General features: G+C 47.1%; 1 protein-coding gene across 5 annotated transcripts in view; it reads left to right on the top strand.

Moving 5' to 3' along the window:
- arfgap2 (ADP-ribosylation factor GTPase activating protein 2) overlaps positions 1–16,184 on the top strand; it is a 72,462-nt gene extending 56,278 nt beyond the window's left edge. For 4 of the 5 annotated variants that reach the window (XM_072518734.1, XM_072518731.1, XM_072518733.1 and 1 more), the window contains 4 exons: positions 416–539; positions 730–820; positions 12,550–12,671; positions 13,933–16,184. In XM_072518734.1, coding sequence (XP_072374835.1) covers positions 416–539; positions 730–820; positions 12,550–12,671; positions 13,933–13,953 — 358 coding nt within the window. In that variant the 3' untranslated portion in view covers positions 13,954–16,184. The remainder of the gene's footprint in view (positions 1–415; positions 540–729; positions 821–12,549; positions 12,672–13,932) is intronic. The other variant, XM_072518732.1, reaches the window with a different exon arrangement.
- The last annotated feature ends 506 nt before the right edge of the window (positions 16,185–16,690 follow it).

Raw genomic sequence — 16,690 nt, 5'->3', positions numbered from 1 at the left:
CAGGCTCCCAGGTTCGATTCCGGCTTGGGTCACTGTCTGTGTGGAGTCTGCACATCCTCCCCGTGTGTGCGTGGGTTTTCTCCGGGTGCTCCGGTTTCCTCCCACAATCCAAAGATGTGCAGGTTAGGTGGATTGGCCATGATACATTGCCCTTAATGTCCAAAATTGCCCTTAGTGTTGGGTGGGGTTGCTGGGTTATGGGGAAAGGGTGGAGGTGTGGACCTTGGGTAGGGTGCTCATTCCAAGAGCCGGTGCAGACTCGATGGGCCGAATGGCCTCCTTCTGCACTGTAAATTCTATGATCTACGTGTGTGTGATTATTTCAGAGTCCTCCACAACCATCCACCTGTGTTTGTGTGTGTTCATTTTGAATGCTGCCCAAGCTCAATTTCTTCGATTGCCTTTTGGGTTTCAGGCCAGCAAGTCGACGGAAATTAGACTGTGTTGTTCCTTCCGAATCAAAGGAGGCTCAGCAGAAATTTGCCAATGCCAAGGCCATTTCTTCCGACATGTTCTTGGGGAAAGAGGATTGGGCAGAGGTTAGTACTGGGCACAGATGGTGCAGCTCTCCAGGGTAAGGTGGGAAGAGATGGCCTGCCCATCCACTAAGCATTAACCAGCCAGGGCCCTTTAACCCTTGTATCCTGATTGGTTGTTGCAATCTTTAATTTATTGCCGCCTGACCTCTGCTGTCTTCTCTTCCCATCCTTCACCCCCACCATGTCTTAGTATGAAGCGAGGGCCCGGCTGGATCGATTGTCCACAAACTCCTCCATCAGCTCTTCAGACCTCTTTGGTGATGGCAGAGTAAACTCAGCAGGTGAGTGCCCATATGGAACCAGTGGTAAGCCAGCTCACTGTTAAAGCACATGTCAAGGTTCCTTTTGGAGATTGAAGGACAGCAGAGAGCCCAATGGAACGGCTCAAATGCAAACCCCAGAGTTGGGGTCTAACCAAGGAAGGCAGTTCCAGACATTGACCTGGAGCCAATAGAAGCAAAGGATGTGCAAGAGGCCAGAATGAGAGGAATTAAGGGTTGGACAGGCAGGGCTTAGGGTGACAATAATGGGTATTATAAAATATTGGCATTGTTGGACCAGGAGCCAAGAATGATTGGGAATTGGTGTGAGTTGGAATATGATTTTGGAATTGATGTTTATGCTGGGTACAGTGCAAGAGACTGATGAGTGTTGCAATAGTGGAGTCTTGGGATTACCAACATTTCAGATGTACTTTAGGCCAACGCTGCGACACGTAATATGGGGGTGGAAGTTAGCGGCCTTGGTGATGGAGAAGATATGTGGACAGAAGCTCACCTGACACAAAGGTTGCGAACAGTTTGATTCAGCTTCAGGCAGTAACCAGGATGTGGATGGCTAGTGGCGAGGGAATGGAGAGCGTGGTTTGTACAAAATTGATGCTTTAAGAATCCCTACAGTTCAGAAGGAGGTCATTTGGCCCATTGAGTCTGCACCGGGGCACACTTCCCCCATCTCCAGAACCCCAACTAACCTGCACATCTTTGTACACTAAAGGGCAATTTAGCATGGCCAATCCACCTAACCTACACATCTTTAGACTGGGAGGAAACTGGAGCACCCGGAGGAAACCCATGCAGACACTGGGAGAACATGCAAACTCCACATAGACAGGTCACCCAAGGCCAGAATCGAACCCGGACCCAAGCACTGTTAGGCAGAGGTGCTAACCACTGTGCCATCTTTGATCTTTGCAATCTTGCTGAAGGAAATTGAGGCTTATCTGTGTGTCCTACAAGCCGTGTGGCAACATAGTGGCGTGCAAGAGTGGGAAGAGGGCCTCATTCGTGTAGTTGTAAGTTCACGGATGATACGTAAATTGGTGGGGTGGTAAATAGTGAGGAGGATAGCCTTCGATTCCAGGAGGATATAGATGGGCTGATCAGTGGCAAATGGAATTTAATCTGGATAAGTGTGAGGTGATGCACTTGGGCAGGACAAACAAGGCAAGGGAATACATGATAAACAGCATGACCCTGGGAAGCACCGGGGATCAGAGGGACCTTGGTGTACACGTATACCGGTCCCTTAAGGTCGCAGGGCAGGTGGATAAAGTCGATAAGGCATATGGTACACTTGCCTTTGCGAGCCGCGGCATAGAGTTTAAGAGCAGGGAAGTTATGCTGCAACTGTATAAAATGTTGGTTAGAACATAGAACTGTACAGCACAGTACAGGCCCTTCAGCCCACGATGTTGTGCCGAACTAGTCTGAAACTAAGATCAAATCAACCTACTCCCAATCATTCTAGTGCACTCCATGTGCCTATCCAATAACCGCTTGAAAGTTCCTAAAGTGTCCGACTCCACTACCATAGCTGGGAGTGCGTTCCACGCCCCAACCACTCTCTGAGTAAAGAACCTACCTCTGACATCCCTCCTATATTTTCCACCATGAACCTTATAGTCATGCCCCCTTGTAACAGCTACATCCACCCGAGGAAAATGTCGCTGAACGTCCACTCTATCTATCCCTCTCATCATCTTATACACCTCAATTAAGTCACCCCTCATCCTCCTTCGCTCCAATGTGAAAAGCCCTAGCTCCCTCAGCCTTTCCTCATAAGACCTACCCTCCAATCCAGGCAGCATCCTGGTAAATCTCCTTTGCACCCTTTCCAATGCTTCCACATCCCTCCTATAATGAGGTGACCAGAACTGCACACAATACTCCAAATGTGGTCTAACCAAGGTCTTGTATAGTTGCAGCATAACCTCGCGGCTCTTAAACTCAATCCCCCTGTTAATAAATGCTAACACACTATAGGCTTTCTTCACGGCTCTATCCACTTGGGTAGCAACTTTCAGAGATCTATGGACATGAACTCCGAGATCTCTCTGCTCCTCCACGTTCTTCAGAACCCTGCCGTTAACCCTGTAATCCGCATTCAAATTTGGCCTACCAAAATGAATCACCTCACACTTATCAGAGTTAAACTCCATCTGCCACTTTTCAGCCCAGCTCTGCATCCTATCAATGTCTCTTTGCAGCCTACAACAGCCCTCCACATTATCCACTACTCCACCAATCTTGGTGTCATCAGCAAATTTACTAACCCAACCTTCAACTCCATCATCCAAGTCATTGATAAAAATCACAAATAGCAGAGGACCCAGCACTGATCCCTGTGGTACACCGCTGGTGACTGGGCTCCAGGATGAAAATTTACCATCTACCACCACCCTCTGTCTTCTATGTGACAGCCAGTTACTGATCCAATCGGCCAAATTTACCGCTATGCCATGCCTCCTTACTTTCTGCATGAGCCAACCATGGGGCACCTTATAAATTCCACGTATACAACATCAACTGCTCTACCTTCATCTGTACTTATGTTACCTCCTCAAAGAATACAATCAAACTTGTGAGGCAAGACTTACCCCTCACAAATCCATGCTGACTATCCTGGATTAAGCTGTATCTTTCCAAATGATCATAAATCCTATCCCTCAGGACCCTTTCCAATAATTTACTGTGACCGAAGTGAGACTAACCGGCCTATAATTCCCAGGGTTATACCTATTCCCTTTCTTGAACAAGGGCACAACATTCGCCTCTCTCCAGTCTTCTGCCACGATTCCTGTAGACAGTGAGGACATAAAGACCAAAGCCAAAGGCTCTGCAATCGCATCCCTCGCCTCCCAAAGAATCCTAGGATATATCCCATCAGGCTCAGGAGACTTATCTATCCTCAGGCTTCTCAAAATTTCTAACACATCTTCCTTCCGGATATCTACCTCCAACAGCCTACCAGCCTGTATCGCACTATCCTCCTCAACAACATGGTCCCTCTCCTTTGTGAACACTGAAGAAAAGTATTCATTTAGGACCTCTCCCATATCTTCAGACTCCATGCACACGATCCCACTACTGCCCTTGACCGACCCTAACTTCACCTTGGTCATTCTTTTATTCCTCACATAAGCGTAAAAAGCCTTGGGGTTTTCCTTGATCCTACCGGCCAAGGACTCCTCATGCCCCCTCCTAGCTCTCCTGAGCCCTTTCTTGAGCTCCTTCCTAGCTAGCTTGTATCCCTCAAGTGCCCTAACTGAACCTTGTTTTCTCATCCTTACATAAGCCCCCTTCTTCCTCTTGACAAGACATTCAATCTCTTTTGTAAACCATGGTTCCCTCACTCGACCATTTCCTCCCTGCCTGACGGGGACATGCCTATCAAGGACACGCAGTATTTGCTCCTTGAACAAGCTCCACATCTCAATTCTGCCTATCCCTGACAGTTCCTGGTTCCATCTTATGCTCCCCAATTCTTGCCTAATCTCATCGTAATTACCCTTCCCCCAGTTATAAACCTTGCCCTGCCGTATGTTCCTATCCCTCTCTATTGCTATAGTGAAAGTCACCGAATTGTGGTCACTATCTCCAAAGTGTTCTCCCATAACCAAATCAGTTGGCCCGGTTCATTACCCAGTACCAAATACAATGTGGCCCCGCCTCTTGTCGGTCTATCCACTTATTGTGTGAGGAAACTCTTCTGCACACACTGGATAAAAACAGCCCCATCCAAACTATTCGAATTATACTGGTTCCAATCAATATTGGAAAGTTAAAGTCACCATGACAATTATCCTGTGACTACCGCACCTATCCAAAATCTGCATTGCAATCTTTTCCTCCGCATCTCTGTTACTGTTTGGGGGCCTATAGAAAACTCCTAACAAAGTGACCTTTCCTATTTTTAACTTCAGCCCACACTACCTCAGGAGACCGATCCTCCTCAAACTGCCTTTCTGCAGCCATTATACTATCCTTGATTAACAATGCTACTACTCCACCTTTTTTACCACCTTCCCTAATTTAACTGAAACATCTAAACCCCGGAACCTCCAACAACCATTCCTGCCCCTGTTCTATCCAGGTCTCCGTAATGGCCACAACATCGTAGTCCCAGGTACAAATCCATGCTTCAAGCTCACCAACTTTATTCCTGATGCTCCTCGCATTGAAGTAGACACACTTCAAACCACCTTCATGCCTGCAGGTCCACTCTTGTGACCTTAGTACCTTCCTCAGTACTGCACTACCCTCAACTTCCTGAACTCCAGCAACACAATCTCCTGGACTACAAATCAGTTTCCCATCCCCCTGCCAACAGCTAGAGTATTGTATGCAGTTCTGGAATCCACATTATAGGAGGGATGTGATAACACTGGAAAGGTGCAGAGGAGATTTACCAGGATGTTGCCTGGGCTGGAGAGTTTTAGCTAGGAAGAGAGATTGGATAGACTGGAGTTGTTTCCTTGGAGCAGAGGAGACTGAGGGAGGACATGATTGAGATTTCTAAAATTATGAGGGGCATAGATATAGACAGGGGGCACAGATTTAAGGTAAGGGGCAGGAGGTTTAGTGGGGATGTGAGGGGAAACCTTTTCACCCAGAGGGTGGTGGGAGTTTGGAACTCAGTACCTGAAAGATTGGTGGAGGCAGAGACCCTCCTAACATTTAAGAAGTATTTAGATGCCAAAGCATAAAGGGAATCGAACCTGAGACCCTGGCGCGGTGAAGCATGGCTGATATTTTCTCATCCCCATTCTCCTGCCTTCTCCCCATAACCCCGATCTCCTTATTAATCAAGAACCTATCTAACACTGTCTTAAAGACATTCAGTGAGTTGGCCTCCACAGCCTTCTGCGGCAAAGAGTCCCACAGATTCATCATCCTCTGGCTGAAGAAATTCCTCCTCATCTCTGTTTAAAAGGATCATCCCTTTAATCTGACAATGTATCCTCTGGTTCTAGTTTTTCCTAAAGTGGAAACTCTCCACGTCCACTCTATCCACGCCTCGCTGTACCCTGTAAGTTTCAATAAGACCCCCTCCTCATCCTTCTAAACTCCAACGAGTACAGACCCAGAATCCTCAACCGTTCCTCATACGACAAGCTCTTCATTCCAGGGATCATTCTCGTGAACCTTCTCTGGAAGACCGTGTCTGTGAATCCCCGAGGAAGGAGCAGTGCTTCGAAAGCTAGTGTTTGAAACAAACCTGTTGAACTTTAACCTGGTGTTGTAAGACTTCTTACTGTGCTCACCCCAGTCCAACACCGGCATTCTCACATCGTGAATCCCTCAGTACAGCACAATTGTGTCAGCTTAGACTGTATGCTTATGTCTCAGAGACTCTCAGTTTGATGGAGCAAAAGAGAGAGTATCCATCACCTTTACATTAAATCGTCTGAGGGTGTTGTGTGCAAAGAGAGGATATTTTCTGAGGGTTTATTAGAGTAAACAGAGATGTTTCCATTTATGGGGAAGAGTACAACTAGAGGGTAGACATAAATATAAGATGTTGCTGAGCAGACATTGCCGGGCATCAGACAAGAGGGCGAGTTACCTCAACACCATCCCAGGAGGCAACAATTAGATAGAACCTCAGAGCTGGCCAGTGGTCAGGAGGGTGTCTGCGAGCCATAAGGAATGTGGGCAATAGGTGGATTTTACAGGTCATCATGGAGTGGCTAAGTGAGGTACAGCACAGATGGTTTCAATCAGCTTGTGGGTGTTTGTCAGTCGGTGTGGATGTGGGGTTAGGTCCAGGGAAGGTGGGGGGGGGGGAGGGGGGGTGTTGAGCGGAAAGTTCCACTTATAATATGTATTGTTGCATTCAACCCAATGTAAACAAGATGTGTGTAATAAAGACTTCCCAACAGGAGTACGATAAGTGTTTGGTGGCAAGAAACCAACGAGGCAGTGTGGCATGGCAACACAGTGGTTAGCACTGTTGCTTCACAGCACCAGGGTTCCAGGTTCGATTCCCGGCTTGGGTCACTGTCTGTGTAGAGTCTGCACGTTCTCCCCGCGCCTGCAAGGGTTTCCTCCGGGTGCTCCGGTTTCCTTCCACAAGTCCCAAAATGTGCTGTTAGGTGATTTGGACATTCTGAATTCTCCCTCCGTGTACCCGTACAGGCGCTGTAATGTGGCGGCTGGGGGCTTTTCACAATAATTTCATTGCAGTGTTAATGTAAGCCTACTTGTGACAATAAAGATTATTATTATTATTAGTCCCTCAACATTAAGCTGTAAAATTCAAGAGCGCATGCCCCTCTTGCCATAAAGCCAGAGGGTGCTCAATGTTGAGATTGGTGTTTCTGAGGGGGGTCAGGGATTCCGCAAGGGACTTTTGGAGTCTTTTAATTTCCTCTTGAAATTCAGTATGCTCGTATTAGCTTTCCCAGGGGCACCTGGGTGCTGACGTGACGTATGACATGAATGCTGATCCATTGTTCCCTCAGTATATAAAGTATATAAAAAGGAGTAGAGTAGCTAAAGTAAATATTGGTGTCCTAGGCCTTCTGCAATGCTCCTGTGATGCCCAATGCAAACTGGGAAGAACAATACCTCAGTCTTCTGGACTCAACATTTGAGTTCAACAATTTTAGACAGTAAACAATCGTCTCCATCTTAAACCCCCCCCCCATCCCCCAATGTAGTTTGTTGTCTGTTGCTTTTAAGCTAGCTGCCTGCCTGCCCCTACCCCTCTTGGCCACCTATCCCTGGCTGCTCAGTTGCTACCATGAACACGTTCTGCTAGTTCCCCCTTTGCTACCATTCGGATTCTATAATCCTTAATGGCACCATTAGCAATCCCCTTTGTCTTATGTCAGGACAAATTTGTCCATTTTGCCTTTGCCCAGACCTGTCCCTGGTCTTCTATTCTACACCTTCTCCGCCCTCTTTCCAACTATATAATTCTGTACCTTTCTAACCTTAGTTCTGTAGAAGGGTCATACAGACTCTAAACATTAACTCTGTTTCTCTCTCCACAGAGGCTGCCAGACCTGCTAGTTTTATCCAGCATTTTTTGTTTTTATTTCAGATTTCCAGCATCTGCAGTATTTTGCTTATAAGACTATAAAAGGTTGAGAGATTGTTGCCCCCTGGATGGGAAATCTAGAACACAGGGGGCCCAGTCTCAGGATAAGGTGATTATCATTTAGGACTGAGATGAAGAGACATTTCTTCACTCAAAGGATGTGAATCTTTGGAATTCTCCATCTCATGAATTTCTCCATCAATGAATAGATTTATGGCTGGGATTAGACAGATTTTTTGGGGTGTCTGAGGAATGAAGGGGTATGGGGGAGTTGAAACTTATGATCAGCGATGATCGTATTGAATGGTGGAGAAGGTTCGATGGGCCAAATGGTCTACTTCTGTTTCTTATGTTCTTAAGACAGCACTAAGAAATCCAATCAGGAATTCAGGAGAAACTTGTTTACCCAGAGGGTGGTGAGAATGTGGAGCTCGCTACCGCAGGGAGTGGTTGAGGTATAGTTAAGAGGAAGCTGGATAAACACATGAATGAGAAAGGAATAGAAGGAGATGTTATTGCCGTGAAATTAAGTGGGAGGAGGCTCTTGTGCAGTATAAACACCAGCACAGAGCACAAGGACCGAATGGCCTATTCTGTGTAATTATACATTTGCAATGTCCACCCACTGTATTTTGATCAGAGCTGCAGGGTGGGATTCTTCTTTTGCGGGACTAAGGCCCCATGCCGGCGGGAAAACCGGCGCGAACCACTCCGGCATCAGCAGCCCCCGAAAAGTGCAGAATCTCCGCACCAGGTGGACGCCAGAGGGGTTGGCGCCACACCAGCCGGCGCCGAAGGGACTGCACGAGTTTGCGCATGCGCCGAAGTGCCAGCGTGACCTCGCCTATGCTGAACCGCCGGCGTGGTGCCGCGCATGTGCAGACCGGCCGGCGTATTCTGGCGCATGCGCAGGGGGTTGTCTTATCCGCGCCAGCCATGGCGAGCGCGGAAGGAAGGAGTCCCCCCACAGCACAGGCCCGCCCGCAGATCGGTGGGCCCTGATCGCGGGCCAGGCCACCATGGGCCCCCTCCCCCTCCGGGGTCGGATCCCCCCGCGCCCCCCCGAGGACCGTCCCAGCCAACTTACCTGCCAGGTCCCGCCGAGTGCGACCATGTCTAACCCACGCCGGCGAGACTGGCCAAAAACGGACGGCTGCTCGGCCCATCGGGGCCCGGAGAATTGCAGCCAATGGCGCCCGACCGGCGTGGCGTGAACCCCACCCCTGCCCAAAACCAGTGCCGGAGAATACGGCAGCCGGCGGCGGGTCGGAGAATCCTGCTGATAAATGTCACCAGCAAAGCCTTCGCCCCTCTTGTCACTATTATCTTTGTTTCCCATTCTTATGGAAGATGATTGTTTCTTGCAAATGTAGAGTTATCTGTTGTGCGTTTCAATGTGTTGTGGAAGCAGATAGCAGACCTGCATGGCTTTCCTGGTGTGGGAAAAGGTGAATTGTCCAATTTCATTGGGACTGCCTAGATTGTCTTCTGTCCTCAGCTGCCGACATTCGTTGCTATTCAAATGAAAGAACTCCAATATTAAGATTGCTCCCCAGATAGTTCTCTCTGGTATATTTTTCTCCTAGTCTGTGGTGGAGATGGCACATATCCAGGGATTCACCTCCAAGGAGAACTTGAACCGTGATCTCAGCCTACCTCACAGGCCGTGTCCAGGTTTAAGTTATGAATATGTGACTGCTTTAGGGATTTTATTGTCTGTCATGCACTACATGTCAAATCTAATGCAGAGATGCTTCAGCAGGATTCAGACAGGCTGACTGAGTGGGCACATGCATGGCTGATGCAGTATAATGTGGATAAATGTGAGGTTGCCCGCTTCGGTAGCAAAAATAGAACGGCAGATTATTATTTGAATGGGTGTAAATTGAGAGAGGTGGATAGTCAGCGAGACCTTGGTGTCCTTGTGTATCAGTCGCTGAAAGTACAACAGGCAGTAAAGACGGCAAATGGTATGTTGGCCTTCAGAAGAGAGGATTTGAGTATATGAATAAGGATGTTTTATAGGGCATTGGTGATGCCACATCTGGAGTATTGTGTGCAGTTCTGGTGTCCTTATCTGAGGTAGGATGGTCTTGCTATGGAGGGAGTGCAGCAAAGGTTTACCAGGCTGATTCCTGGGATGGCGGGTGTGTCATATGAGGAGAGACTAAGTTGGTTAGGATTATGTTCATTGGAGTTTAGAAGAGTGAGCGGGGATCTCATAGAAACTTATAAAATTCCAACAGGATTAGACAGGGTAGATTCAGGAAGAATGGTCCAGATGGTGGGGGAATTCAGAACTAGAGGTCATAGTTTGAGGATAGGTATGAGGTGAGGAGAAACTTCTTCACCCAGAGGGTAGTGAATCTGTGGAATTCACTGCCACAGAAAGTAGTTGAGGCCAAAATGTAGTGTAATGTCAAGAAGGAATTAGATAAAGCTCTTGGGGCTAAAGGGATCAAGGGTTATGGGGGAAGGCAGGATCAGGGTATTGAATTTGATGATCAGCCATAATCATAATGGATGGTGGGGTAGGCTCAAAGGGCCGAATGGCCTCCTGCTTTTATTTTCTATGTATGTCCATCTTCGCTGGGCTTTGATGAGTGCTTCAATTCCAGACATTTCTGCTCAAGTACCCCAGTGTTGGGCCTCCTTTTTGTTTTCCCATTTGATGCCCCTGATGTTCCGAATGCATCTCATATGGAACCTGGCCAACTGCTCTGGAATAGATAGTCCATTTCACACAAGCATATAGGAGGTGTTACCAAAACTTTATACACAGCAAGTTTGGTTGTAAATTTGATACCTCATTTCCACCACAGTTTCTTGAATAAGTGCTGAGTTTGCTCTGGCAATTTTTTTGCCACCTCGCTCTCAATCGTAGAATCCCTACAGTGCAGGAGGGGGCCATTCAGCTCATCGAGTGTGCACCAACCCTCTGAAAGAGTACCCTACCTAAGGCCCACTCCCCCGCCCTATACCTGTAACCCCACCTGACCTGCATATCTTAGAACTGTGGGAGGAAACCGGAACACCCAGAGGAAACCCACACAGACACGGGGAGAACGTGCAAACTCCACACAATCACTCAAGGGTCGGAATTAAATCCGGGTACTGGCACCTTCACCTCCTGACAGCAGGAAGTTAAGGTGCCTCTCACTTTTAAACTTACTCCCCCAAAGGGGTTAGAAAGAACAAGGTGCAGAACTTTTATTGGTGTCTACAAAACTCTGTCCTGCTCAGCTAACTGAACCTCTGACAATCATATCGTCTCTCACCTTTCTGGAGGCGAACTTCTCAAATTAGGTCAGTCGTGTTTTCCACTCAGGGTTTGGAGACATGTTTTCTGCATTGGTTTGCCCACACGCCCCGCTGAAACGGGACTTGAATTGCCTTCAGTATCATCATTGACGTTGCTGTTTGCGATGTTAGCAAGACGAGAGTAAAGCATTACCACCGATCTGTGACCACATAAACACTTAAAAACAATTCCTGAAATTCACAATTAAAGTGTACTTCTCTCATCACCATGCTTGCTTGATGGCATGGTTTAGAAGTGTTTCTAAAGTCTAAGAAGGTTTCAATTTAAATGGATGTGAATCATGAAACAGGAATTCAGAGTTAAATTGGTTGGTTTTATTTGACAACCTCCTTCTCCCCATTTCCATTGACATGCCGAGATCTTTGAGTCTATCCTCATCTGTGGAGAGGATGTTTCCTCTTGTGGGAGAATCTAGAACTAGGGGTCACTGTTTAAAAATAATTTAAGATAGAGGTGAGGAGAAATAGTTTCTCTCTGAGGGTTGAGAGTCTCTGGAACTGACTTCCTCAAAAAGCAGTGGAAGCAGAATCGTTGAATATTTTTAAGGCAGAGCTGCATAGATTCTTGATTAACAAGGGAGTGAAAGGTTGTTGGGGTAGGCAGGAACGTGGGGTTGAGGTTCCAATCAGATCAGCTGTAATCTTATTGAATGACAAAACAGTCTTGAGGGGCCGAATGGCCGCCTCCTGCTACTAATTTGTATGTCTGTTGGTGTGTTCGTACGTGTGTAAAGGAGTGCATTTTGGGACATAGTGGACTGTGTGTGAGGAACCAGGAAGATGTGCACACACAAACACCAATGTGTGAGTTTCTGTCTGTGGGAAGGTGGATTGCGTTTGGCCAGCTCCACTCTCACTCTTGTATCTCTGTTCTTTGTGGGTTGACAAGTCAAGATGCTTGACTGCAGTAGATGATCAGCAGCTCTGATGCCCATGCTGTTCACCCAGCTATCCTACCATACTTCCAGTAGCTGTGAGGGAGAATCATTTCCTCTATTTGTAAAACTTTTCTTTTGAGAAAAGGTAGATTGGACATTCTCCCTCATGTGGACAGTAGTTTGCATACTATGCTTATCTGGTATGGCCTGAGAGCTAACATGGGTACTAGGGCATGGCTGCTGTGCACAAGCAGCTACAGAGAGCCAGGTGGGAGTCAGGCACGAGGTGCAGTTATCCACCTAACTATGAAGTAAACTGTGGCTACTTCTGAGAATGGACTCTCTGACACACACACCCCACACTCTAGTGACCATCAGCTCATTATCACAGAATGGTTATAACAAAAAAAGTGCCCATTGGGCCCATTGTTTTTGTGTTGGCTTTGTGAAGCAGCATCCCCTAATAGGGGTTATCTGTCTTCCAGATAGTGTCGCAATGAGTAACGTGCTCTCATCCGGACCTGATATGATCCATTTCAAACAAGGAGTGAAAACAATGGCAGGAAAACTGTCTGTGCTCGCCAATGGAGTTATGACCAGTATTCAGGTGAGGGGCAGTCTCTTCGGCTCACAATGTTTTGGGCAGAAACGGACACCTGGAGGCAGGAGGGAAAGTGGGCTGGGGTGGCAAAATGAGGATTGAGAGCTGGAAAGTACACTCGCACACACTACCCAGTTACCACCTGCACGCAGTCCCGTTACCACCCGCATGCTCTCGGGTCCGTTGAATCCCTGCCATGCCTGCACATGGCACAGTTAACCCCCTACTAAGGGGTCTTTCTAAGGTTGAACGGCAGTAACCGGTGTTGGGACCGCAGATCTTCACAATATAAATGATTTGGAAGAAATAACAGAGTGTCCTGTGGCCAGATTTGTGGATGATACTAAGGTGGGAGGGAAGGCAGGTTGTACGGAGAATATAAATAGTTTACAGAGAGATATTGACAGGTTAAGTGAGTGGGCAGAAATCTGGCAAATGGGATTCAAGATGGGAAAATGTTAAATTGTTCATTTTGGAAGAAAGAATGAGAAGGTAGATTATTATTTAAATGGAGAGAGGCTGCAGAAAGCTGTAGTACAAAGGGATTGGGGCCCTTGTTCATGAAAGCCAGAAAGCTGGCCGACAGTTGTAGAAAGTAATAGAAATGGCAAATGGGATGCTGTCTTTTATTTCAAGGGAGCTGGAGCTAAAAAGTAAAGAGGTGTTGCTGCAACTGCACATGAGGCCACATTTGGAATACTGTGTACAGTTTTGGTCCCCTTATTTAAGGAAAGCTATATTATCATTGGAGTCAACACAGAGGTTCACTAGTCTGATTCAGAGTATGGAGGGACTGCCATATGAAGAAAGATTAAACCGGTTGGGTCTGTACTCCTCGGAGTTCAGAAGAATGAGAGGTAATATGATTGAAACGTATAAGATTCTTAGGGGGGTTAGACAGGGTAAATGTTGTGAGGGTATTTCCACTCATTGAGAGTGTAGGACCAGAGGCATAGCTGCAGAATGCTCATTTAAGATGGATTTGCGGAAGAATTTCTCCCATTGTGAATCTTTGGAAGTTCTTGCCCCAGGAAGCTGTGGAGGCCAAGTCCTTAAATATTGAGATTGTTAGATTTTTAATCAGTCGGGAAATTACAGGTTATGTAGAGAAGACAGGAAAGTGGACTTAGTGAACTCGTGCGAAGAGCTGAATGGCCTACTCCTGTTCCTATTTCTTATGGTCACACTCGGCCCCATTACCCCCACTGTGATATTGAGACTCCTGCTTAGTCTGGTTCTCACTTTTGTGGTTTCTCGCCCTCGACAGGATCACTATGGTTCGTACTGAGACCGGAGCTGATGTGAGGAATGATTCCAATCCTGGAACTGATATGAGGAATTATTCCAATCTGCACGAATTTATCACCTGGATTTTTCCAGAGATCAGTATTTGATTTTGAGTGGCTCTTGAAGCAACGTTTGGATTTATTTGTGATGTTGAAGTGGGGAAGTTGGCCTCTCCACAGCCAATGATGTGATGTAGCAGGGCTGCTTCTAACCCTGTGCCCCTACACTCCGAGAATGAAACAGCACAAAGAGGCCATTCTGCCCATCTTGCCTCTGGCAGCTCCTTGCTCAAGCTATCCAATTCAGTCTCACTCCCCTGCTCTTTCCTCAAAACCTGGAGAGCTTCTCCCTTTCTCATATTTATCCAATTTCCTTTTGAAAGTTAAACTGGCCTTTCAGGCAGCGGTTCTCGATCACAACTGCGTGTAAAAGAAAAATACTTTTTCCAACTGCCTTCAATCTGTGCCTCCAGTTACTGACTCTTCTCTCATTGGTAACACTTTCTACATATTCCCTCTCAGAAACTCTCCTATGCAACCCTCATCATTTTGTGTGCCTCTGATTGATCTCTGTTAATCTCTGCTCTAAGGAGAGCAATCCCAGCTTCTCCAGCCTCTCCGCATTTACTGAAGTCTCTCACACCTGGTCCCATTCTAGTAAATCTTCTCTGCACCCACTTAAAAGGCCTTGACATACTTCCCAAAGTATGGTGCTCAGAATTGACCATAACACTCCAGCTGCGGCCGACAAGTGTTTCAGAAAGATCTCCTATAACTTCACCTGTTTTCCACTCCGTTAATAAAACCAAGGATCCAGTATCATAGAGTTTACAGTGCAGAAGTAGGCCATTCGGCACATCAAGTCTGCACCGGCCCTTGGAAAGAGCACCATACTTAAGTACCTACCTCCACTGTATCCCCGTAACCCAGCAACCCCACCTCTCCTTTTTGGACACTAAGGGCAATTTAGCATGGCCAATCCATCTAACCTGCACATCTTTGGACTGTGGGAGGAAACCTGAGCACCCGGAGGAAACCCACGCAGACATGGGGAGAACGTACAGACTCCACACAGACAGTGACCCAAGCTAGGAATCGAACCTGGGACGCTGGAGCTGTGAAGCAACTGTGCTACCGTGCTGCCCTTATCCTTTTAAAACCAATTTCTCGACCTATCATGCCACCTTCAATGATTTCTGTACACACCGCTCCAGTTCTGTCTTGTAGAAATGTGGTATTTTAACCCTCGTCGAACCTCACCCACTGGCAATAAGTGGAGAGTGAGAGTTATTGGCATGTGGAGCGTGGGTGGGGGTTGTTCTCGAGTAAGTGCCAATCGCTGTTTACCCAGATTTCTGCCAAACTATTTTTCAGCCTTGTTATTTAGGAGTTTGAGAATTGAAATGGCAGGTAGACCATGGTGTCGGGAACTCTGACCCACACGGGAGCAACTGGCTTGTGTATTGAAATATTGTGTTCGTTAGAATTGTAGTCACTGAGGCAAAGGAACAAAATATTCCCCACAGTGTGTGTGTGTGTGTGTGTGTGTGTGCGTGATTGCTGTTTGTTGACTGCTGTGCCTGACTGTTACATGATCACTGTCGAGCTGCATGAATTAATTAATGCAGTCATTTTCGCAGTTTTATTTATTTTAATCATCGGGAACGGAATTTGCCAGTTGGAATGTTAGATAATGTGCAGCATGCTTTGCCGAATTGCTGTGTTACAACAAACCCTTCTTCCACGCTCTTACCCAGCCCTACCGCTTTGGTGAGGTGATGGCAGTTGGGAATCTGCAGTATTATGGATTGTTGCTATTTTTTCTTCTGCTTTCCCTGACTTTCTTTCCCATGGATTTTAGCTCACAGCAGTTTCTAGGCTAACATCAATCACTGCCAGAGCACCGAGCCTAAACCCTGGAGTTGTCAGTTCCACTGTAGCCAGGCAAACGGTTACTTTTCCCAGAGCAGCAGTGAGTGATCATGATAAGTAAGGCTGCTGTCACCTGTCGTCGCTTTGGCCATCCATGGAAGCTGGAGGTGGGATGTTCAGTGAATCTCTCACTCCTCTCAGCTAATAACTAACAAAAGATTATTTGACTGGAGTAACCCCAACTCTTTAACCAGAACCTGATCGACCTGCATTACCTTCCACCTCTTTCTAAAATTTTGTAAAAGCTGACGAATAAATGTCAATCTGAGAGCGTGGCTGCAACTCGCTCTCGGTTTCAAAATTCTCTGTGTTTATCTTTATTCAGTAAGGTGCAGTCAGTGGTGGGGGGAGGGGGGGTCAGTTGGTGGTGGGGCGCGGGGTCAGTGGTGGGGGCGGGGCCAATCGGTGATGGGGGGGAAAGGCGCGGTCAGTGATGGGGAGGGCGGGGTCAGTGATGGTGGGCGGGGGCGGTGGTAGGGGGAGGGCGGGGTCAGTGGGGCATAGAGAGAGGTGCATATTTGGTGGGGGTGGGCTGCGCAGTTAGTGGAGGATATGGCTGAGAGAATAGGCTGATGTGACCAGCAGAGCAGCTTTCAGTTTAGCTAACAACATGCGATGTGAACGAACTGCAGCTATACTTTCCATTAACATTAGCTGTTGAATCTTTAGAGTAAATGTGTCTGTTGACCAATCCTGTACTTCATTTTCAAATAATCTGATTCTGCATTTAGTTTACCAGTCCTGTGTGAAATTGGTAAGTTTACATGAAGCAAACACAGAAATATAACATAGTGAGCAGCAGTGGGT

Source organism: Scyliorhinus torazame, chromosome 10 (assembly GCF_047496885.1).
Source record: "Scyliorhinus torazame isolate Kashiwa2021f chromosome 10, sScyTor2.1, whole genome shotgun sequence".
Taxonomy (NCBI): domain Eukaryota; kingdom Metazoa; phylum Chordata; class Chondrichthyes; order Carcharhiniformes; family Scyliorhinidae; genus Scyliorhinus; species Scyliorhinus torazame.
Note: the sequence above shows the minus strand (reverse complement) of the source record. Positions and strands in the feature narration are given on the sequence as shown.